At 43.7% G+C, this 26046-nt stretch overlaps 1 protein-coding gene across 1 annotated transcript in view; it reads right to left on the reverse strand.

Annotated features, from left to right (window-relative positions):
- LOC119966027 (lysophosphatidylcholine acyltransferase 1-like) overlaps window positions 1-26046 on the reverse strand; it is a 275907-nt gene that overhangs the window by 77789 nt on the left and 172072 nt on the right. Inside the window, exons 6-8 of the mRNA XM_038797177.1 lie at window positions 24472-24530; window positions 7413-7447; window positions 3181-3235 (exon numbers count right to left, since the gene is read on the reverse strand). Of these exons, the coding sequence (XP_038653105.1) occupies window positions 3181-3235; window positions 7413-7447; window positions 24472-24530 (149 nt within the window). The remainder of the gene's footprint in view (window positions 1-3180; window positions 3236-7412; window positions 7448-24471; window positions 24531-26046) is intronic.

Here is a 26046-nt window from a genome sequence, read left to right on the forward strand (position 1 = left end):
AGAGGGTGGATGAGGGGGGGCAAGCTAGTAGCCGGACCAGAGGAGGCCAATGGAGTGTTTGAGGCATTTTAACGGAAGTTGAACAGTTTGGAGCCCCCAGCGTTGAATGAGGGCACAAGGCACTTTTTGGATGGGCTGGAGTTCAAGGGTGGATGAGGCAAAGGTACAGGGACTGGGGGCCCCGATTGGTCTGGGGGAGGTGATGGAGTGTGTGAGGGTGATGTAGTTGGGGAAGGCCCTGGGCAGGTTCTCTGCCGAGTTGTACAAGAGGTTTTGGTTGGAGCTGGAGCCCAATAGTGGAGATGTACAATGAATTGGTTGGGAGGGATGAGCTTTGCCTACACAGTGGCAGGCATCTATCTAGCTCATTTTAAAGAAAGGTAAAGACCCGGAGCAATGTGGGCTGTACTGCTCGATAGTGTTGTTAAATGTAGATGCTAAGCTCCTGGTGAAGGTGCTGGGGGTGCAGATAGGAGAATGGTTGCGAAGGGGCAGCAGCTATCGGCCAATGTTCGGAGGTTATTGAATGAGATAATGATGCCTTAGATGGGCTGGAAGAACAGGTGTTTTTGTCTATGGACGCGGAGAAGGCGTTTGACTGTGTGGACTGGCCGCACTTACTTGAGGTGCTGGGACGTTTCGGGTTTGAGCAGGGGTTTGTTGACTGGGTGAGATTGTTGTATAGGACTCTTAAGGTGAGTGTGCGGACCAATTCGGAGTATTTTGGGTTGCATTGGGAAAGACGAGGCATGTGCTCTCCCATTTGCCCTAGCGATTGAACCACTTGCAATGGCATTTAGGGCTTTGAGGGGGTGGGTTTGTGGAGCACAGAGTCTCTTTGTACGCTGATGACCTTGTGTTATATGTTGCGAACCTGGTTGAAAGTTTTGACAGGATTATGGGGATCTTAGTGGAGTTCACTATTTTTTCGGGGTGTAAACTCAATATGGGGAAAATGAGGTATTCCCGATAAATGGCAAATGACGGGGGAGTTTAAGGAGGTTGCTGTTTCGGCTGGTAGGGGCGGGCTTTCGGTATCTTGGGCTGGGCCCAGCTGCACAAGTTGAATCTGGCAAAACTGGTAGAAGGAATGAAGGAGGACTTTAGGAGGTGGGATGTGTTCTATTGCCGTGGCTGGAAGGATCCAGATGGTAAAGATGACAGTGCTCCCGAAGTTTTTGTTTGTGTTTCAGAATCTCCCGATTTCCGTGCCCAAGACTTTTTTTAGTAGGGTGAATATGATGATACTGGGGTTTGTGTGGGTGGGTAAGGTTCCCCGGGTGTTTCTGGAAAGGGTAGATGGGAGGGGGCTGGCGCTGCCAAATCTGCACAGTTATTATTGGGCAGCTAACAGAGCTATGGTATGGAAGTCGGTACTGGAAGAGGGGTCGGTGTGGGAACGGATGGAGGGGGCTTCATGGAAAGGGACCAGTCTGAGGGCACTACTGTTGGCACCTCTCCCATTCTCGTTAGCCAGGTACTCCACGAGCCCAGGCGTGGTATCAGCGTTGCGGGTGTGGAATCAATGTCAGCAAAACTGTAGGATGGAAGGCATGTCCCTGTGGGCGCCAGTTTGTAGCAATCACAGGTTTGTTCCAGCAGTGCTGGTTGCGAGGTTTGGGGGTGGGGACAGTTGGGGATTGAATATTTTCAGGACCTGTTTTTGGGGAGGGGGAGTACGTTTCTGGAATTGGAGGAGCTTGAGGAGGTGTATTTACTATTGAAGGGGAAAGGGTTCAGTTACCTGCCGGTGAGGGACTTGTTGAGGAAGGAGTTGGGTACTTTTCCGTGGCTGCCGCCCCCAGCGCTACAGTGGAGCTTAAATGGGGTGCTCTTTCCAAGGGCCGCTGCAGACTCAATGGGCCGAATGTCCTCCTTCTGCACTGTAATTTCCATAATTCTAGGACAAGTTTGTGGCCGAAGATGAGATAGGCGAGGGCAAGGTGTCAGATATATATGGGGAGCTGATGGGGAGGGAGGGTGTCCCGGTGGAGGAGGTCCAGAGCAAGTGCGAGGAGGAGTTGGGAGGGGTGATGCAAGCCGGGGTGTGAAGTGAAGCGGTGGGGAGGATAAACTCGTTTTTGTTGTGTGCAAGACTGAGTCTCATATAGTTTAAGGTGGTGCATATGAGTCATTTCTTTCAGGGGTGGAGGATAGGGGTGGGCGGTATGTAGGGAGTCCGCGAGTCATGTCCATATGTTTTGGGCATGTTTTGGAGGGGTGTACAGGGTAATTGTGGCAATTGTGCATGGTTAACATGCAGTTGCCCGTTTCTATTCTGTATATATTTGAAAATACCACCAATAAAATATTTTTCAAAAAACAAAAAGAAATTCTATCTGTTCTTTAAAAAAAGTAACCATATTCACAGGTCATTCTGAACCATTTGCAGTGCAAAACAGTTTTAATAATGTAAATTTAAGTTCGACAGTGTGTGGCATGTGCCATTAACAGCTATTTAGAACAGATGCTGCATTCATCCAATATTCTCTTACATTTTAATGAAGGAAAAAGTTATATTCAAAACAGCTTTCATTCAATTTTATAAAAATACGTACCAGGATTTCCAACTGTTGTGTGAAACCTATTACATTTCAAAGGTTAAAATTTAACAAAATGGATTTTCCAGTTGCACAACTGGGAAATCACAATACCCTGCTTGACAAATGGTCTTGATAAAGCGTACAAAATGTTAGTTTACCGAGTACAAAGCACTTCTCAATTAAATGTAATTGGTCCTTGATTGAGGGGGATGAATGTGTCTGAAAATTTAGCTGAATCAAGCCAAGGACACCAAAGCTAAACAGGGTCATTATTTTGGCATTTTTTTCTCTCAAAACGTATTGTTCCTCTTATCTGGAAAGGAACAGAAACAAACTAGAAATTGGTCTGCGGGTGGAGTTTTTAAAATGCAGCATGGGATCAGAGAGATCACGAGTCTCATGAAATCTGATTATGTACCCTTCAGACCTATTTCAGCGATTTTCTATCTAGTTGAGAGATCTATATCATAAGGAGGTTATACAAATAAACACGATCATTAAACCGCAACCTGTGCTAAAAGATATTACACAGACTTGACTGATTAATCTTTTCTAGCATGGTATTTTAAAAATTTAATCCACATAAGAAAATGACAATAAAAGCTCCAATCCTCAAGAAAACAGAACAAAAACTAACCTCCATTTCCACATTATTGTGTAGCTGGCACAATGTGAGCCAAAGGATTTTTAACCTACAAAATAAAATTACAGACACTGTGGGAAATGAAACTAACATGATAATGTCAGCTAACAATGTTACCAAAATATATTAAACAATGAAATTTCTATCAACAAATTTTCAGGATGCAAGATGTACCATGACATGCCACATAATGTACACCCACAATGTTAAATATTAAGTTTACAATTTAACAAAGTGCTGTGTGATTCTCTTCTACACTATTATTACTTTGGTGAACTTGTAAAAACTAGAACGAGATTCCCCAAGTGTCTTTTCTTGGGATGTACTTGTGGATATCGGAAAACGTGAAATGGATACTTGTTAACAGGTAGCACATACTGCCTCCATTAGTGACACAGTAACACTCCCTTCAACTGTTATATTGATTCATTGTAAGCAGTCTTACAAGACCAGGTTAAAGTCCAACAGGTTTATTTGGAATCGTAGCTTTCGGAGCATAGCTCCTTCATCAGGCTCTGAAAGCTCGTGATTCCAAATAAACCTGTTGGACTTTAACCTGGTGTTGTAAGACCTCTTACTGTGCCCACCCCAGTCCAATGCCAGCATCTCCACATCATGAATACTGATTCATGATTTATGTTCCTGCTGAAAACAGGCCACCCCATCAAAAACTTTGAGCTTACAGGTGTTGGGAATACACCTCAGTTTAAATGTGTTAGGTAAAAAAGATAGCCTTCTGCTGCACCTAATACACATTTCTGTTAAGTGCTCATGAGACCTAGGGTATGTGCTGCCATTAGTAGTAGGGTATGTGCTGCCATTAATGAACAAATAAATAGCAAGCCAAAGATGACACTGCTTTAAAAATCCATTAAACATTGCATCTTGGGCAGCACGGTGGCATAGTGGATAGCACTGCTGCCTCAAGGCGCCGAGGTCCCAGGTTTGATCCCGGCTCTGGGTGACTTTCCGCGTGGAGTTTCCACATTCTCCCAGTGTTTGCGTGGGTATCGCCCCCACACCCCAAAGATGTGCATTCTAGGCGGATTGGCCACGCTAAATTGTCCCTTAATTAGAAAACATGAATTGGGTACTCCAAATTTATATAAAAATTTTAAAAAGAGCATCTTTATTTTCCTTCGACATCCTTGGGCAGCACGGTAGCATGGTGGTTAGCGTCAATGCTTCACAGCTCCAGGGTCCCAGGTTCAGTTCCCGGCTGGGTCACTGTCTGTGTGGAGTCTGCACATCCTCCCCGTGTGTGCGTGGGTTTCCTCCGGGTGCTCCGGTTTCCTCCCACAGTCCAAAGATGTGCGGGTTAGGTGGATTGGCCATGCTAAATTGCCTGTAGTGTCCTAAAAAGTAAGGTAAGGGGGGATTGTTGGGTTACGGGTATAGGGTGGATACGTGGGTTTGAGTAGGGTGATCATTGCTCGGCACAACATCGAGGGCCGAAGGGCCTGTTCTGTGCTGTACTGTTCTATGTTCTATCTTCAAACTATTGCATTTAAGAGGTTTAGAGGGAGTAAATTAATAAATAACCTTCCTTTAAAAATTTGTCTCAACCGTCAAAAATGCTATTGAAGGCGCTAGCAGCGGCTCCGCTCCCGATGGCCCCGGGGAAATACTCTGAGTCCGGTAATAATAGCTTCACTGAGAATTTGGAGGCAGTTTCGCCAAAGTTCGGGTTGGGGGCAGGGTCAAGGGAAATGCCGATTCGGTGGGGAACCACAGATTTCAGGGAAGTGGGACGGAAATTTTCGGAGATTGGAGGAGAAGGGGATTAAGACACTAAAAGATTTGTTTCTTGGGGGTCGGATTGCAGGATTGAAGGAGTTGGAAGCGAAGTATGGGCTGGAGCAGGGGGAATGTTTAGATACATGCAGGTTCGCAATTTTGCCAGGAAGGAGATACAGAACATTCCGGTGGAGCCAGCCTCCATATTGCTGGAGGAGGTGCTGTTGACAGGGGGACTGGAGAAAGGGATAGTGTCGGCGGTTTACGGGGCGATTTTGGGAAAGGGGAAGGCATCACTGGAAGGGATCAACGCAATGTGGGAGGAAGAGTTGGGAGAGAGTATGGAGGAGGGGTTCTGGTGTGAGGTGCTCTGGAGAGTGAACGCCTCCACCTCATGCGTGTGGTTGGGGCTGATACAACTGAAGGTGGTATATAGAGCACACCTCACAGGGGCAAGGATGAGCCAGCTCTTTGAGGGGATAGAAGACGTGTGTGAATGTTGCCGGGGGGGATTGGGGGCCCAATCACGTTCATATGTTTTGGTCCTGTCCAAAGCTGGAGGATTACTGGAAGGAGGTTTTTAGGGTAATCTCTAAAGTGGTGCACATGAAACTGGACCCAGGTCTTCGGGAGGCCATATTCGGGGTGTCAGATCAGCCGGGTTTGGAAACAGGGAACCCGTGAATTGAACTTCTTAAAGTGAAATTAATCTTCTCCAGCCTGAGAAACCCTGCCATGTCACTGACCCACACCCCTGACTTTGGAGGCTCCATCCCAGCAAAATCTGTCTCCAAGCCACCAGGGATGCAAAGGCCAAAACGCCAGCCTCTCTCCCCTCCTGGGGTCCCGGATCTTCCGACACCCCAAATATTGCCATCTTTGGACTCGGAGTAACCCTCTCTTCCAGGACCTCTGACATGACGTCTGCAAATCCCTGCCAGAAGCCCCTCAGCTTCGGAAACACCCAAAACATGTGTACGTAATTCGCCGGACTTCCCCCGCACCTCCCACATCTGTCCTCCATCTCCTTAAAAAACCTACTCATCCGGGCCACAGTCATGTGAGCCCAATGGACCACCTTGAACTGGATCAGACTCAACCTGGCACACAACGAGGATCAATTGACTCTCCTCAAGGCCTTTTCCCATAGTCCGACTTCCAACTCCCCTCCCACTTCCTCTTAATCTCCCCGATTGGGACCCTTTCCCACTCGATCAATTCCTCATATATTTCCGAGACCCTCTCCTCCCCAACCCCTGTTTTTGACATCACCTTATCCTGCAATCCCCTTGGAGGGTGACGAGGGAAGCTTGGAACCTGCCTCCGGACAAAGTCACTTCACTCTTTTTCACTACCCTGCCCATTTCTTAAATGAGATTCTTAAAACTCCAAGTGCGCTAAAACATTTTCCTCCCTATCCACCCGGTTTCTGATAAACCCAAGTAGTTTCAATCCCTATTTTAGCCTCGCAAGTCCAGCTTGATTGCCTTCCTTGATTTTCTCAATCACAGTAACCAAACTAACACCCCACTCATACATCTTCGTGGCCTTCCGATCATGGAGATCTCCATGACAGATGGAGTTGCTCAGATCACTTTCTAATACCTGGTCTCTCATACATCTCTCCTATCTGTCAATTTTTTTTCACTTTCTGACATTCAATAAAGCAAGCATGATACTCTTTTCAGTATAACAATGTGTTTTGAATGATGCAGTGGTTTAATGAGTCAACTACATTTGAGAGTGTGAATTATATATTTTAATTACTTCACAAAGAGAGCACGTCTTACTGGAAAGGTATTATGCAATTATAATTCACACGTTGAAAGCAGCTTTCCGAAAAAGGTCATATTGTAACATGACATTAAATAAGCAATTGCTGTAAAGCAAAATTCAATCCAAGTCATTATTATTATTCTTATTTCCTCAGATTTATTGCAGGGCAAGTTCTTATTATTTGTTACGTGATTGCCCATTTCTAGTATTAGTGGTGCGAAGATGTGCACAACTCACCAAGCTGCTAACGGTAAGTTAGAGCTAGAGCAAACTCTGGTTATCTACCACCTCAAAAAATGATAATTACATGGAATTTTGCAAACACCATAAAACACAGTTCACCTCATCTTTTCAGTCAAAGGTATTCTGAAAGTATCATTCCAAATTGGAGATTCCTCACTAGCCATATCACGACACTGCACATTGTCCCTTGCCCCTGCCTTCACTCTGAGTTCCTCCAACCCAATTGACTCCAACCCAATCATGTCATGCCAACTGAAATCTTCACGAGTATTTACCTACAAGAATCATATAATGAAAACTGTAATATAACAAAAACCAAGGTATTCAATGAACTTTTTTCTTTCAGTCAAACTTTAATCTTATTAATTTCCATTATTTTTTAATTTAGAATCTCCAGATGACAGGGACTATGTGCTAAATAAATATCAATCTGCTGACAAGGAAAAAGAACAAAAATTAAGACAACTTACGCTCCAGGTCCTTGCCACGTCCAAGTAATTGTATTCTAGAATTAAAAATAATGAAAATCTGGTTCAAAATGTTTATTTACTGTGAACAGACAGATATGCAAACTGGCTTGAGTTTTCGAGGGGTAAGTATAGATAGTCCATTGCCTGAATAAACCGTTCCGATGGAATCCTTGAATTTCCATACAAAAGATCACAGTCAACAATGTACATTTATATAGTGCCTGTAAGAAGTATCCAAAGTTCTTCACAAGACCATTATAAAGTAAAGTAAAATTAGCTATCGAGCCACACAAGGAAATATTAGGACAGATCACCAAAAGCTTGGTCAAAGGAGTAGATTTTAAGGACCATCTTAATGAAAGAGGGGTAGAGAATTGGAGCAATTTGGGAAGGGCATTTTGGAGATTTGGGCCTAGGTAGCCTATGGCCACCAATGTTAGACTGATTAAAACCAGGGAAACACAAGAGGTCAGAATGAGATAAGCGCATACTCGAGGGGGTCTGTGACGCTAAGGCAATAACAAAGGTAGGGAAGCACAAGACCACAAAGAAATTTGAAAATTAGGATAAGGATTTAAAAGTCAAGGTGCTTCTCGACTGGGAATCAATGTAAATCAGTGAAAGCAAGGTTCTTGATCCTTTCACAGGTGGGAATAGTTTCCGCTATTTACTCTGTCCAGGCCCATGATTTTTTAATATAATTTTATGCAATTTTGTAACATTTGCAATTCACCAGTCCTTGGGCACCACCCGAGTCTAAGAAAGACTGAAAAATTATGGCTAGTCCTCTACAATTTCCACTGCTGCAAATGTAAGCTCTAGCTTTTCAATGGTGGAGCCAAGTGAGGGGCTTCTTCCTGAAAGGTACAAATGATGAACAGGCATGAGTGTACTCCATCAGTTACCTTGTTTGGGCCAATTTCAATAATAATAATAATCTTTATTACTGTCACAAGTAGGTTTACATTAACACTGCAATGATGTTGCTGTGAAAATCCCCCAGTCACCAATCTCCGGCGCCTGTTAGGGTACACGGAGGAAGAATTCAGAATGTCCAATTCACTGAACAAGTATGTCTTTCGGGATTGTGGGAGGAAACCAGAGCATCCAGAGGAAACCCTTGCAGGCACGGGGAGGATATGCAGACTCCACATAGACAGTCCGCCAAACCGGGAATCGAACCCGGTTGGCCGCTTACAATAAGAAACATGGACGGTCGGAAAGCATAACGGGAAAAATGGACAATGCGAGGTTCAGGCAGACTCAGAACCCGAATGTATATTTGTGAGCAAAGAATCCAGACAGCATCGAAACCCCCAACTGATTCGCATTTTGATGGCCCATCTCCGTAAGCCAAAAGACTAATACTTGAGCAATCGATACAATCCCAGACATTTCGGCACCACTCCCTGTACACAGGAAGCATCAACAACAGGGTCAATGATTGCTTAGGACATGCTCAGCCATCAAGGCTCCCGCCCCTTTATTAGCTCAAATCAAATACAGTGATCAGGAACTACCCAATTAATGGGGTCCAAACCGTAGGACAGCCCAAAAGGGCGCGAAACTCCCCAAGGATAAAGCGAGAAACCGCCATGCGTTCGATCTCTCTTGGATCTGGCGCTCCGGCAACGTTTACTTCCAATTGCAGCACCACCAGAAGCAAGTTCAAGTTCAACGTCTGCTACCAGACGGATGAGCCCAGCTGAGCAGCAGTTACTTCTACAGACCCAATAGATCCAGACCCAAACAAAGGCCACTGTTCCTCTGACTTAAGCAGGGTGCCTGAAGTTAAGTACAGGTTGTCATAGTTTATAGGTGTAGTTTAACTAGTAGTGTCTATGTTGCATGATTAATTGTGTGTATAAATAAAGTACCCTTGATCTTGAACTAACTGGTGTTTGGCTCTTTGATCAATATCCGGTTGAACCTTGTGGTGGTATCATTTGATACCTTGCGACTCTGAGCAATGTAATATTGATATCCAAAGAAGGGCAACCTTATTGATTGCCATATTTACAGCAGGTAAAAAAGGCAACAATTATTGGCGACTCCGCCGAGATTCGACCCAGAAGTGATGTCACTCCAGGAGAACCCACAAAACGGTTGAATTAGAAATCCAAATTAACAAATTAAAAGAAACCGCAAACGTAAGACCAGTATCAATCAAACCCCAAGATTCGGAAATGTGTAATTTGCATGCGTACTAACAAAGGGATATAAGGTAACCTCGATAAATTCTGTTGCATGAAACTTTCGGGAGTTGGGTAAACCGGAAAATAGCTTGAGCTGTACCACCGCTTTATTCTCCCTTGTCCCAAATTCCCGGTAGAAACAGAGATAATCGTAGAGATGGCAATGAAGGCAATGGAATGCCTTATGCGTCCACAACAGCCCGAGGTCGCAGCGACCAACAGAGCAGAACAGTGTCCCATATGGGAAGAGGAGATTAGGAAATGCCTAAAGGGGGAAGGATGGCCCCTATGGTCTGAGTTTTGTGCGAATGAGGAAATAGGTCCTGGGAGCATAGGGCAAACTTGGTGGGATAACCTGACCAGGATCCACAGGAAAAATTTGAGTAGAGTTCGTAAGCCGATGGCAATCGTGTCCTGCTTGGCACAATTGCGAGGCAGAGGCGGTCGTGAGGATGCTCCGTAGATAGCTTGAGGAGAAAGAGAGGAGTAGATAGGGAAACGTTACCGAGTGTGAGAGAGTAAACAAGCAACTCCGAGAGCAGCTAGCTGCAAAGGACAAGGAGATGGCTGATGTCAAACGGGAACACCAATCTTGTCTCGCTCACCTAAGTAGCTTTCAGGTTCAATACAATAAGGCCTACCAGGACACGCAATGTGTGGTTCTGGTAAGAGAGGAAACGGAAAACCAAGCAAAACAGTTGAGAAAACAATGTGAGGATTTAAAGGCAGCTCTACAAGCACTCCACAGTTCCACCACAGAACAGAGGCAGAGTTCGGTGGACCATGCCAAGTGCAGGCAGCAAATTGCAAGATTGTAATCACTACTATCCGTTCAGAACGGGTTCAGAGATACCTTTGGCTCACAGTTAGATCAGGAAAATGGCCCCGATTGGCAGGAACTTAATGAAACGGCCCATCGATACGTGAACGAGACAGAAAGTCAGAATAGAGCCACCCAGGCCCCGAAAAGGAAAGCACCCGCACTACCGACTGCACAGGCAGCACCCAACCCAATGTATCCCATCACCACGCAGCGTAGGATAACAACAGAAGACCAACCTGATTTTGTGTACACCACCCCACTAACCATCACCCAGTTAAGAGATGCCTGCAATAAAATTCAAACTTTTCACCCCACGTCAGACCCACGCCAATTTTTCGAATGAGTGTACGGTCTGGACGAGCAGGAAGAAGTAAAACTCAACGTAATGACCCGTCTGTTAGTTCAGCCCTTTACGACCCACAAAATGTAGGAGGAGGTAGCCTCCAAGACATGAAAACACCATCTTAGACACCATTGGCTACAATAGAGAAGATCCAGCAGAAGGACTCAACCGGTGTAGTCAGCAAAAAAAGGAGAGCATCCAACAGCATTTACTGGACGCCTCTGGATCCACTTCACCGCAGTATTCGGTGATTTAACACGCGCCCATTTATCTGTAGACAAGACGGCTAAATGGACCTGTATTCTAGTCTCCCATGCCACGGAAGCAGGACAGAAGGTATGTGCAAATTATGACCCATCAGACCTGGCACACAATGAAGCGTGGGTACTGAAGCGATTATCTAGAGCTTGGGAACAGTCCCTGTAGAAAAAGACAGAGCAGGAGAGAGTAGACGCCAACATGAATCCAGTAAGGGCACACCAAGACCCCGCATGGGTAAATAAAGGTAGAGGTAACACACAGCACCCTAAAGCGCAGGGATGATATCATTACGGACACGAGGGACATTACGCCCGAGATGCAATGCCTCCCTGAAACAGCAACGGAATCAGCCCACAAATGCCCCCCCCCCCCCCCCCCCCCCCCCAGGAACAATGCCAGACCTGTCCACAGCATTAGCGCCCAAGGAGATAATTTGGCCATAAATGGCACCGATTGACGGTATTTGGACTCCCCAACTTAGGTCTGCGACACACTTTGGGATAAGTCCGGAAGACCGGTAGTTGCAGGCACAGTCCGGGGACACCCAGTAGAGTTCCTTTGGGACACAGGAAGGCTCCGAATCACGTTAAACTCCTCTACGATGTACCAGTGAGATATATTGCCCACTACTGACACCATTGCTATTAGTGGCTTTACAGGTCACCTCCAGCAGGGACACATTACAGCCCCTGTGGATATCCAGATCGGTAACATTAAAACTAAGCACTGTCGTTTTGGTAGATTTACCCTAGACAGCAGAACACATCTTAGGAATAGATTTTATGAGCTCACACAACCTTTCTTTCGACCCCGTAAATAAATGTGTGGGGAAAATGGCTGGAGCAGCACGAGCCCCGCCATGCTTACAATAGGAGACTACGCACACAGGATTAGCTCAGTGGGAGAGTACTGGTTTGATTCACAAACCATTACCACGGACAAAACAGTTAAAGAAAGCCTAAAGAGACATAAAGCATTGTTTGCCCAACACAAGCACGACTGCGGTAAAATCCCAGGAGTGGACAACATTACAGGTTCCGATCCCAAGCCCCAGAAACAATACAGTTTTCCACAACAAGCCGAGGGAGAGATATCCAAAGTAATCCAGAGTTTATTGGACCAAGGAGTAATTCGGCCCGTAGCCTCAACGAACAACGCCCCGATTTAGTCCGTAAGAAAACATGGCGACTGACCATCGATTATAGGGAATTAAACAAAGTAACTTCGTTAGCAGCCCCCACCGTTGCCACGAGTCCCGGAACCATGTTAAAAGAGGGATTTCAATCAAAGTTTGTCGCGGTTTTGGACATTAGCAACAGCTTTTGGTCCATTCCATTGGACAAAACGTGCCAGTACAAATTTGCGTTCACTTTCCAGGGACAGCAGTACACGTGGACGTGCCTTCCACAACTCCCACTCCATTTTTTACAGACATGGGCACGAAACTCCCTAAGGATAAAGAGAGAAACCGCCATGCATTCGATCTCTCTTGAATCTGGCACTCCAGCACATCTACTTCCAATTGCAGCACCACCAGAAGCAAGTTCAAGTTTAATATGCCTGCTACCAGACGGATGAGCAGCAGTTACTTCTACAGACCCAATAGATCAAGACCCGAACAAAGGCCACTGTTCTTCTGACTTAAGCAGGGTGCCTGAAGTTAAGTACAGGTTGTCATAGTTGATAGGTGTAGTTTAACTGGTAGTGTCTATGCTGCATGATTAATTGTGTGTAAATAAAGTACCCTTGATCTTGAACTAACTGGTGTTTGGCTCTTTGATCGATATCCGGTTGAACCTTGTGTGGCATCCTTGGTGAACCTTGTGGAGCTTTGACAAAGAGTCATCGGACTCAAAACGTTAGCTCTTTTCCCTCCCTACAGATGCTGCCAGACCTGCTGATATTTTCCACCATTTTCTCTTTTGGTGGTATCATTTGATACCTGGAGACTCTGAGCAATATATTGATATCCAAAGAAAGAATTTATTGATTGCCATATTTATAGCAAGTAAAAAGGTAAAACAGTGAGACGTTCATGGACATTAGAGACGCTTGAAAGGGGTAATTGGGATGATAGAGGGATATTTTGAGCAGTGGGGTAATGAAGGCGGCCTTGAAAATGAAGGTACCAGTGCCCATGGAGAGATAACAAGTTACTATGGAAACTAACATGGGCCCAGAAAAGTAAGTTAGGCATGTTCATGAATGGGAGGCAGGTCACGGACAAAACAAATTCATTGCACTCAAGAGGAGAAAAACCAGATAGAGATGGGGAGAGATAATTGATTAGAGAGGAGGGGAGGGGGGGGGGGGGGGGGGGGGGGAGGGGGGGGGGGGGGCTCGAGAAAAGGTCTGAGCAGTAGAGGCAACTAAATTATTTTAATTTTCAGACCAAAGCTGCAATTATTTATGTGTTAGTAAATGTTACTGTAGAAATTCACTTAGTTATCAGAATTATCTCTAGCTTTAAGAAAACGATGCATAATTTTTGCAGTCATATATGTAAAATCCAATTTATAGGAATAGGAGGAGATCGGAGCTACTCTAAAATAGCCACAATGCTCTGCAAAGTATTACAACGGCTAGTTGATATCTACATTCCACAGACTTGATTTCAGCAGGAGTAATTTTAGTAGATTTAACAGCAAAAGTCAAAGAAATTTCAATCCGCTTAGCTGCCTTGGTTTAATGCGTGCTATTATTCATCAGCTTAAAACAATTCTTGATTAATGATACTGCCAGATATTAAAGTCCAGCTGGTGCGGTGCACATTGCAACATTGTTTCAAAAAGTAAATTCACCAGTACAAGCTGGACTAGAGATTATTTTTATGGGTATGTAACATATTGAACAACTCTGCTGAATATTTTCTTGGTTTGGAAAAGGATTTGTGACTGTGTTCCTGCAAAATGATTTAACTTTGAATTGCTTCATAAACCGTCCATTCACTTGATTAAATAGAATTTGCAATCATCGCTGGCTAGGTCAGCATCTATTGCCCTAATTACCCTTAAGGTTGTAGTACTTTGCTGCCTTCTTGAACTGCTGCAGTCCATGTCTGTAGGAATACCCAGATCTTTTAGGGAGTTCCAGGATTTTGATCTAAGGAACAGCGATATAGTTCCAAATCAGGATGATCTGTGGCTTGGAGGGGAACTTGCAGATGGTGGTGTTCACACACTGCCACCCTTGTTCTTCCAGGAAGAAGGGGTCACGCTTTTGGCAGGTGCTGCTGAGTGAGCCATCAAAAGCTGCTGCAGTACATCTTGTAGGTGGTAAACACTGCTACCACTGTGTTGGGTCGGTGCAGGGATTGAATAGTGACAGTGGTGGATGGAATGGCTGCTTTGCCCTGGATGGTGTCATGCTGGAGTGGTGTTGGAGCTGTACTCATTCACGCAAGAAGAATGTATTCCAGGACACTCCTGACTTATCTTGTAGATGGTGGACAGGCTTTGGGGAGACAGGAGATGAACTGCTCACAGCAGAAGTCCTAGCCCCTGCCTTAATCTTGTAGCAGAATTTTTATATGGATGGTCCAATCAGTTTCTGGTCAATGGTAACATCAAGGATGTTGATAGTGAGGGATTCAGTGATTGTAAAGCCATTGAATGTCAAGGAATGATGCTTAGATTCTCTCTTGCTGGAAATGGTCATTGCCTGACACTTGCGTGGCACGAATGTTACTTACCACTTACCAGTCCAAATATAATAAAAATAATAACTATGCTGTTCAGGTCTTGCTGCATATGGACACAGACTGTTTCAAAATCCTGAGTGGTGATGAATGGTGTCAAACATTGTGCAATCAGCCACAAACATCCCCACTACTGACCCAACGATGGAGGGAATGTCACTGATGAAATAGCTGAAGATGGCTGGGCCAAGGGCACTATCCGGAGGAATTCCTGTGGCGATATCCCGAATGAGATGATTGACCTCCAAAAACCATAACCATTTTTCTTTGTGCTGCTGGGTGTAACTTCAATCAGTGGAGAGCGTCACTCGATTCCCATTGGCTCTAGTTTTGGCCAGGGTTTCTTGATTCCACACTCCGTTAAAGACGGTCACTCGCACCTCCTCGAGTTCAGCTCTTTGTCCATGTTTGGACCAAAGCTGTAATGAGGCCAGGAGCTGAGTGGCACTAGTGATACCCAAACTGAATGTCAGTGAACAGGTTAATGCTGGGTAGGTGCTGTTTGACCACACAGTCAATGAGACTTTCCATCACCTTCCTGATGGTCGAGTTATGGGGCGATGATTGGTCAGGTGAGATCAGGTGATATTTGTCTCTTCCTCTCCAGAATCACAGAATACTACAGTGCAGAAGAGGCCGTTCGGCCCATTGAGTCTGCACCGACGCATGAGAGGCTCTAACCAGCCTACCTGATTGCACTTGCCAGCACTTGGCCCATAGCCTTGAATGTTATGACGTGCCAAGTCCACATCAAGGTATGTTTTGAAGGATGTGAGGCATCCTGCCTCATCCACCCTCCAAGGCAGTGCATTCCAGACTGTGTCATCACTCTTTGGGTAAAAGAAGGTGTTCCTCAAATCCCCCTGAAAACTCCCACCCCTCACTTTGAACTCGTGTCCCCTCGTAACTGACCCTTCAACTAAGGGGAACAGCTGCTCCCTATCCATCCTGTCCATACCCCTCGATCGGGTCACCCTTCAGTCTTCTCTGCTCTAGAGAAAACAACCCCAGCCGACCCAACCTCTCTTTCGAACTTACAACTCAAGCCTACCCAACCTCTCTTTCCCGAACTTAAATGTTCCATCCCAGGCAACAATCTGGTGAATCTTCTCTGCACCCCCTCCAGTGCAGTTACATCCTTCCTATAATGTGGCAACCAGAATTGCATATACTACACCAGCTGTGGCCTCACCAAAGTTGTACAGCTCCATCATGACTTCCTGGTTTTGTAATCTATGCCCCAAGTGATAAAAGTGAGTGCCCCATATGCCTAAATCACCACCCTAATAACCTGCCCTTCTACCTTCAGAGATCTATGGACAGAAACGCTAAGGTCCCTTTCTTCTTAGGAACAGGCCAGCAGCACGGTTCGATTCCCGTACCAGCCTCCCCGGACAAGCGCCGGAATGTGGCGACTAGGGGCTTTTCACAGTAACTTCATTGAAGCCTACTCATGACAATAAGCGATTTTCATTTCATTTCAGAGTATACTTCCTTGTTTTTTTAAAATGAATTTAGAGTACCCAATTAATTTTTCCCAATGAAGGGGAAATTTAGCGTGGTCAATCCTCCTACCCTGCACATCTTTGGGCTGTGGGGGCGATACCCACGCAAACACGGGGAGAATGTGCAAACGCCATACGGACAGTGGCCCGGATCAAACCTGGGACCTCGGTGCAGTGAGGCAGCAGTGCTAACCACTGTGACACCGTGCTGCCCCTACTTCCTTGTTAAATTATTCCTTCCAAAGTGTATCACCTCACACTTATCAGGGTTAAATTCAATCTGCCACTTACCCACCCATTAATGGGTGGCACGGTAGCACAGTGGTTAGCATTGTGGCTTCACAGCGCCAGGGTCTCAGGTTCTATTCCCCGCTGGGTCACTGTCTGTGCAGAACATAGAACATAGAACAGTACAGCACAGAACAGGCCCTTCGGCCCTCAATGTTGTGCTGAGCCATGATCACCCTACTCAAACCCACGTATCCACCCTATACCCGTAACCCAACAACCCCCCCCTTAACCTTATTTTTATTAGGACACTACGGGCAATTTAGCATGGACAATCCACCTAACCCGCACATCTTTGGACTGTGGGAGGAAACCGGAGCACCCGGAGGAAACCCACGCACACAGGGGGAGGACGTGCAGACTCCACACAGACAGTGACCCAGCCGGGAATCGAACCTGGGACCCTGGAGCTGTGAAGCATTTATGCTAACCACCATGCTACCCTGCTGCCCCTCCCTATTGATTTTTTTTTTTTTAGAATTAGAAAAGATTTAGAATCAGAGTTTGCACATTCTCCCTGTGTCTGCATGGGTTTCCTCCGGGTGCTCTGGTTTCCTCCCACAGTCCAAAGATGTGCAGGTTTGGTGCATTGGCCATGCTAAATTGCCATAGTGTCCAAAAAAGGTGAGGAGGAGTTATTAAGTTACGGGGATAGGGTGGAAGTGAGGGCTTAAGTGGGTCGGTGCAGACCCGATGGGCCAAATGGCCTCCTTCTGCACTGTATATTCTATTGTATTCTATCTGACCATCCCGTCTATATTCGTCCTGTAACCCAAGGCGCTCAATCTCATTGTTAACCACCCAGCCAATCTTTGTGTCATCCACAAACTTACTGATCCTACCCCCCACATAGTCATTTATACAAATGAAAAACAAAAAAATATGAGGCCCAGAACAGGTCCCTGTGGTACGCCACTGGTTAGTGGCTTCCATACACTAAAGCAGCCGTCTATCATCGCCCTCTGTCTCCTACCGCTAAGCCAATTATAAATTCACTTTATCAAATCATCTGTATCCCATGTGCATTTGCCTTCTTAATAAGTCTCCCATGTGGGACCTTGTCAAATGCTTTGCTGAAATCTATGTAAACTACATCAACTGCACTATCCTCATCTATACACTTAGTTACATGCTCAAAATATTTAATCACATTTGTTAGGCATGACCTCCCTCTGAAAAAGCAATGCTGACTATCCCTGATCAAACATTGCCTCTCCAAGCGGAGCTAGATTTTTTCCTTCAGGATCTTCTCCAGTAGTTTCTCAACCACTGACGTGAGACTCAGTGGTCTATAGTTCCCTGGCTTGTCTCTACAATCTTTCTTATAGTGGGACCACATTAGCTGCTCTCCAGTCCTCTGGCACCTCCGCCGTGACCACAGAGGAATTAAAAATTTGGGTCAAAGCCCCAGCAATCTCCTCCCTCGCCTCCCACAGCACCCTGGGACACAATTCTCTGGGCTTGCAGATTTGTCCGCTTTACAAGGCTCCAATACCTTGTCACTCCCTACGGCAATTTGCTCAAGAACCTCAATCTCGAACCTCACAATCTCTCTGCCAGAGTTCCATAACTACCTCCTCATTCTCTTGGGTGAAGACAATGTGAAATATTAGTTTAACACCCGACCAAGTTAGTTGTTTAAGTGCCCCCACTATTGGTGGCTGGATGTGACAGAACTGCAGTGCTTGTATCTGATCGGTTGGTTATCGGATCACTTAGCTCTGTCAATTGCCTGTTGCTTTCGCTGTTTGGCATGCAAGTAGCCCTGCATTGTAGCTTCACCAGGCTAATACCACATTTTAGGTATTCCTGGTGTTGTGCCTGGCATGCTCTCCTGCACCCTTCATTGAACCAGGTTTGGTTTCCTCAGCTTAATGGGAATGGTAGAGTGGGGATAGCCAGGCCATGAGGTTACAGATTGTGGCAGTATACAATTCTGCAGCTGATGACCCATTGCACCTCATGGATGCCCAGTTTTGAGCTGCAAGATCTGTTTGAAATCTATCCCATTAAGCATGGCGGTAGTGCCGCACAACACAATGGAACAGTTCCTCAATGTGAAAACGAGAGACTTTGTCTTCAACAAGGGCTATGGGGTCGTCACTCCTACCAATACCGCCTTGGACAGATGCATGTGTGGCAGATAGATTGGTGAGAATGAGGTCAAGCATGTTTTTCCTTCTTGTTGGTTCCCTCACCAACTGCCGAAGTCTAACAGTCCTTTAGGATTTGGCCAGCTCAGTCAGTAGTGGTGTTACCAAGCCATTCTTGTTGATGGACATTGAAATTTCCACACAGGGTACAGTCTGTGCCATTATTATCCCCAGTGCTTCCTCTAAATGGTGTTCAATGTGGAGAAGTACTCATTCATCAGCTGACGAAGGACAGTAGGGATAACCAGCAGTAGTTTCCCTGCCCGTTTCTGACCTGATGCCATGAGATTTCATAGAATCCCTACAATGTAAAAGGAAGCTATATGGCCCATCAAGTCTGCACCGACCCTCCGAAAGAGCACCCCACCTAGGCCCAATCCTCCACCCTATCCCCCAACTATCCACCTAACTTGCACACCTTGGGACTTTGGGAGGAAACCGGAGCACCCGGAGGAAACACACGCAGACACGGGGAAAACGTGTAAACTCCACAGTCACCAGAAGTCGGAATCGAACCTAGATCCCTGGTGCGTAGAGACAGCAGTGCTAACCACTTTGCCACCCGGGAGTGCAGAGTCGATGTTGAGAACTCTCAGGGAACTCCCTCCCAGCTGCATACCACTATGCCACCGCTTGGTGGGTCTGTCCCGATATACAGGATATACACAGGTATGGTCATGTCTGAAAAATTGACTGAAGATATTATGAGAGTACAACTATGTCAGGCTGTTGCTTCATGGGTCTGTGGGAGCACTCTCCCAATTTTGGCACAAGTCCCAGATGTTAGTAAGGCCGGCTTTGCAGGGTGGACAGAGCTAGGCGTGTCATTGTCATCTCTGCCGCCTAGGTCGATGTAGAGTGCCAGTCCTGTTTTGTTCCTTTTTGGAGACCTTTAATGGTTTGACATAGCTGAGTGGCTTGCTAGGCATTCAAGAGTCAACCATATTACTGTGGGTATGGAGGCATATGTAGGCCAGACCATATAAGGTCAACAGTTGTCTTTCTCTAAAGGACATTACTGAACTCGGGCGCAAGGTCAGTGCCCTCAGTAACGAAACCCAAATTTAGGATCATTTAATACCATCATTAATCTGTAAGAAGTCGTACAACACCAGGTTAAAGTCCAACAGGTTTGTTTCAAACACTAGCTTTCGGAGCACTTCTCCTTCAGATTCCTTAGGTTCACCTGAGGAAGAGCAGTGCTCCAAAAGCTAGTGTTTGAAACAAACCTGTTGGACTTTAACCTGGTGTTGTTAAGACTTCTTACTCTGCTCACCCCAGTCTAACGCCGGCATCTCCACATCATCGTCATTAATCAGCAAAAGAACGGTTTATTCTGGTCAGCAAACTCAATGTCATTCACAACACACAAAAATGTAAACTATAGAATAATAATCGATGTGATAGTAAAAATGGTCCTCAAGGTACAAGCAAATTAAAAGGAAGGTCTACGCTTTAAAAAGGGCATAATGCCAGCTTGAATTAATAATTTGAAATAGTTAGATAACCCTAGGTCTTTTCTTACCTCTGGTTACATTTATTTTAAGAAAAACATACCTAATCATAAAAAGCCAGCAAAGCAGGGCCATGAAATAAATATTATTTAGTTTCAACTTCACTGAGAAATCAGGATGTAATGGCAAAATATTGAGTGCAATGCTAGAATGTGACATGTCAAATTAGTACTATTTTGAAAAGTTAAATAGAGGTGAAATAGCAAACTACTATGCAGGAAGAAGGTTGCAACAATCTTTCATGACTTAGTTCCTCACATTACTTATCTTTCATCTTATTTTCGTTAAAATGTTTTTTGACTTGAGTATTCTTTTATTTGATGGTAACCACCCTTGAACTGGAAAACAGATTTAGATAAACTAAAGATTTTTAATCTTTCAAATAAAATACATCCCTCACAGCAGAAGGGTATCATCTAGCTTGTTTAATGGAAACCAAATATGGAATAAGCACAGCTATAAGTATTTTGCGATAAGTATTTATGTAAACAGTGCCATTCATGTGGCCCCCCCCTATGAAACAGCAGGATCAAAGTGGTCTGTTTTGATTTAAAGCAAGTTAAAAAATAACCACTTATTTCATTCCCCAACTAAACTCTTGCAAAATTACATAGATGGTCTTAGGGTGTAATCAATTAGCAGAAGAAAATCTTACAAGGCAAGTAGTGCCTGAATTTTTTCCCAACATCTTGGGAAAGTACTAAACTAGAACATATTTAGGAGAACTCTACAATCTCAACTAGCTAGTTATGACACTGAATTTAAATCAAGGGGCTGCTTTAACTGCTCTCTCCAGATAAATACAAGAACTCTTCAAATATCTAAATGCAACCAAGATTATAACTCTGACTCAATGGAGAGCCAATTTATTGGTCCAAATCAATCAAAGGAGCAACTTTAGTAAATAACACTTAAAAAATTCTGTGGGATATCCCAGCAGGCTTCCAAATCAAGCGTAATGAATTAACAATTAAAGGTTCAGGCTATGCTAAACATATAGAAATAAAAAGGTACGGTTAAAATTAGATTGTGTCTAGTACAGCAGTCAAATGTGAAAACGAAAGCAAAAACTCAGAGCCACAAACCAGCTTTGGGAAGAATGAGAACTCCAAACAGATTAGATTTACTAAGATGATACCAGGGCTGGAGCTTTTTTCTCCACTGGAATGCAAGGTTAAGAAGAGATCTGATGCATTGATAATTATAAGGAGTAATTATAAATAGTAAAAAACAATTTCCATTGGTCAGTGAGTTATCAACAACGGGGTTCATATTTATAATGTTTAAAGCAACAAAGGGGGACAAATAGGGATTTTTTTTTACACGTGGAAGAGATTGTTGGGATATGGAATGTGTCATGAGAGTGTGCCTTTAAGAAATGATTTGTCTTATCACATGGCTTCAGTGATGTCATTGTGTGGGTGGAGCTGGGGTGTGGTTCTGAGTTTTTACTTTAGTTTGAGAGTTGGGAGCTGGTGGTGGCTCTGAATTTTACTTTCGCTTTGGTTTGGGGTTGGTTTGTGGCTCTGAGTTTTTGCTTTCGTTTTCACATTTGACTGCTGTACTCGGAGATAAGTATCCTGTCTCTCTATCTTCATTTTAAAAGCCGTTTCCAGATTACTTGACAACTTAAAAGAGATAACTGTTTTCTGGAAGGAATTCAAACCTGCTGTTTTGGAAATGAAACAAGAGTATCCATACCAATCTTAAAGACAGTAAGAGTGCCGTGTGCTGGGCCGGACCTTTGAAAAGGGGTTTCTGGGTTACGGGATCTTGTTATTTAAGGGGGGAGTTCTTTAATGGTTACACATAAATTACTGTAGATTTGTGGGGTACATTTGTTTGTAGTTGATTAAAATGCCTACTGTATGTGTTTATAAAAATGTTAACTAAATTCGTAGAATAAAGCTTGTTTTTTGATTAAAAGGTGCTAAGACCTCTGTTGAATAACACCTGAAAGGCAGGCTCTTGTACTCATCGTAACCAAAATCAATAAACAGCTGTAGGTCAGGTGATATACTTTGGAGTTTTCTAAACCTTGGCCCATAACAAATGTTTTACAAGAAACAGTAAACAGCAAAATCCAATACAGCTTTTTAATGGGAAACAAATAATTAAAAAAATATAGAAGGGCCTGGATAATGGGGAAGGTGAACAGGACTGAGTGGCTGGTTGAATGGTTTACTATGCCACAAAATGATTTTGGAAAAGGAAGACAATCCAGATACTCAGCCCCCAAGTTCGGCATGTACAATATCAAACATAGAACTTGAAAATAATAGCCCTTCATATACAAATAAGAGTCACAGCATCCTGCTTTTTGTCACTATTCAAATGCACAGTTAAAAACCTTAAGCACTGAAGAAAAGCCATAGGGGAATCATTTGCTTGAATAGCTTTAAGTCAAGGGACCTCCAACGGAATTCTTGTGTGGCAACATGGCAATAAGCAACTTACTGGTCTGGCATACTGCAGGGTGTTCTGTGGTAATATTGTAGGTACAAGACTTTTAGGGAGACAGTTTCAGGTTTGTTATTGGACAGTCAGTTCAGTGCTGCTGTGAGAACCTGATAGGTCATGAGCTCCTGTTTAAAGGCAAGTAAACCAATCAGAATCCCTCTGGTTGTTTGTGAAGAACCAAGTAAGTAAAGTAGAAATGTCTTTTTTTAGTATCACTGGAAAAAAAAATACATTTTGACAAAGTTTTTCATCTTGCATTCATCAGGACAATCAAAAAAACTAATTTCAGCGGAAATAACTTTGTACCGAATGAGGCGCAAGTGCTGATTGGTTGGCAAGTGATCTGGTTCATTCCTTAGGGATAGGTACTGACTAGAGGCAAGCTGCCTGGTTTAAAATTGCCAAACAATGCTTGGCAGTTAACTGTCAGTCACCATTAGCTGATGCATTCTCCATGGCAATTTGGTGTCCACTTGTAAACCACTCTTCTCATACAGCATAAAGTTGTCATCTCCGTCAACATTGGCATTCTTAAGATTGCCCTGATGAGTGCAAGATTAACAGCTTCGACTTGAGATCTTTTTTGAGCAATATTCTACCAAATAAATGTCTTCCTTCTTGATTGTGTTTCAACTCTATTTCCTGGAGTATGTTTACTTTGGCTGACAATCTCAGCATTAGAGGACTTGGCTGGAATGATTAGGTTTATTGATTTTGTTCTGAATATTGTAAGGAGCAAAGGTTTTTACAGTTGTGACTCGAGAACCCGAGGAAAGTGTAGGGAATGGACTATCTGGTTTAGACAAAAATAATCTTATGCAAAAATTGAGACTCAAATTGTATTTTTCACATTATTAAAAACCTTGGCATATGCTGCTTACTCATTTATGAAGGTATTTTGGTAAAGGATCTACTGCATGACCAAGCCAATGCAAAATTCCAATTTAGCTTTTCCGCTTGTAGGTGTCTATTGGCTGTTGGGGCTACCATAGGACCTAACTTTTATTTCTTTTGTATGTTTCGTTTGAAAATAAATATGTAGTATATTTTCCGGAAGTTTTGTGGCTATTGTTGGAATCTTGGTTTCCTGAGCAACCTGAAAAAGGAAACAAAAACTAAACATACTGAATTAATATTTCAACTATTCACCGGCCTCTGTAGAAAGAATTAGTCCTAACCTTTTGAGAATCAGAGGACCAATACAATTAGCAAAGAACCATAGTTGAGGGTAACCATAATAAAAGTGTAGTTTCTGTGGCATTCTAGGTAGGACATAAGATTAGGACATGATGTTTGACATATCTACTTTGCAATGTTTTTTTTTAATATGGCTGCACACAATGGTTTCTCAGTATGCACTAGGCAATGTTAGCCTTAGAATCAAGGAGGATATTTTCTGGGCTCAGAAAAATACCAAGACAAAACCGATGTCAGTCAGTAAAACATTACTTAAAACAAATACAATCTTACAATGATTTGAGAAAAACAATTTAACTAGATGTTATAAGCTGCACGAGACCCAAGAGCAATTAGTCTCCCGTAAGCCTCGTTGAGAACAAGCTCCCCCGCTGAGGAGCGGAGAGACCATAGATAGGAATAGACTTTGATATGAAAGGTTGGCCAGACGACACCTCAGACCCGGCTGGGATCTGAAGAGTGCTGTACATATTATTACTTTGCAATAAAACTAGTTTTCCTGTATCCACTCACCTTGGACTCGTCTGTGGTCACTAAACTAGAAACGCTAATAAAAATGCAAACATGACAAATGTAATGTGAATTAAAAATTCAGGTTTTCACAAGTTTTAAAAAACACCAACCATTTTATTGGGATAACGCAAGACTACAGGTTGCACAGGCACTCCAGGAATGAATGCACCTGAAGAGAAAGTAAGAAACAATAATTATATAGTCTTTTTTCCTCTCTGAACTGTCAATTTATTTTTTTCCCGCTATTCCTGAAGTCATTTACTCTTTATTGGGAAATTATCAAAGGTAGAACTGCCTTCTCATAACTCATTCAACTGACCCTTATTCAAGTATGAGCCTATTGAATGCACTGTTTAGCACCAAAGCTGGAATCAGGCAGTCTACTTTTTAACTCAAAACTAAACATGTTTAACACGGTAATCTACATGAGCTCCATTTAGTAATATATATTTTTCCAAGTGGCAATTGATTTTGTCCCAGATTAGTTTCTCAAAGCACCCCCACCACCAGCATTAGGCCACCTGACCTGTGATTGCTGGGTTTCTCAGTCAAGTTGAACAGACTATTGACTACATTACTAAATGGCATGTGATAGGTTCGGCTAGCCATATATGGAAGCCTTCAAATCAGGATATTTTAGGTTTCTTGGGTTTCAAGCGTTACATAAAGAGATAAAAAGTTTAAATTCAGCATGAATAAGATTGTTAAAACTGACTGTTCTTTGAGAATCAGGATAGAAACATAGAAAATAGCTGTAGCAAATACAACAAATACAGGTAATATTAAGATTTAAAGGCACTTGCTTCCCAAAGATTTGCATTTATATCAAAATTGACCAAAGTTTAATCTCACTTAATGAAATTAGTGGGTAGCCTTGTATTGGTCAACTGAATATGCAAATCAAGAATTACATTTTTTACAGTTTATTTGGACATTTTTGATAGCCTCATTACTATATAACTGTGACTTACTGATAACATTATGAAATACCAACATATACAAATACACAGTAGCATCATTACACTCAATTGATAAAGAAAATCCACATATTCGTAATCAGTATTTAATCAAATAATTAAGTCAATAGGCCACAAATAGCTAATCGAGTGCAGCTTCCTGTGCAGCCTTAATAACGAGTCAACAATTGAGCCCTAATCTATGTACAGGTTATCACTAAGTAAATATCATACATAAAATTGCCACAAGTTCATGTTCCTGCTCAAGAATACCTCTAACAAACTCCACCATTCCACAGCAATGGAGAACATTTCTAAATAAAACAGAAGTTTGGGCAGAATAGCTCCTGCCAGCCAGCATTGCCAATGCCTTGGCATTGCCAGGCTGGAACCCAGGTGGCACTTTCAGGGTACCACCCTGCCCAAAGGGCATGCACCTAGGGGCCTCCATTTCTGGAGACCAGTACTGAATGGCACTCAGCCAAGGTCTCAGAGGTGAGGAAGATTGATCCCACGCCTTGGGTAACTCAGGAATCTGCACATTAAAGCTAGACTAGCTGTCTCCCTCTAATATGCAGATTGGCTAAAAAGTGATCCCGCCCATATTTACACTGCAACATCTCGCGAGATTGGGTTGGATCCTACAGTGTCTAAAGTTCTGGTCATCTAGAGCAAGACTAGATTTGTAGCCCTTTGAGTTTAGGAAATTAAGAGGTGATCAAACTGAGG

The sequence above is a fragment of the Scyliorhinus canicula genome, chromosome 5, assembly GCF_902713615.1.
Source record: "Scyliorhinus canicula chromosome 5, sScyCan1.1, whole genome shotgun sequence".
Taxonomy (NCBI): Eukaryota; Metazoa; Chordata; class Chondrichthyes; order Carcharhiniformes; family Scyliorhinidae; genus Scyliorhinus; species Scyliorhinus canicula.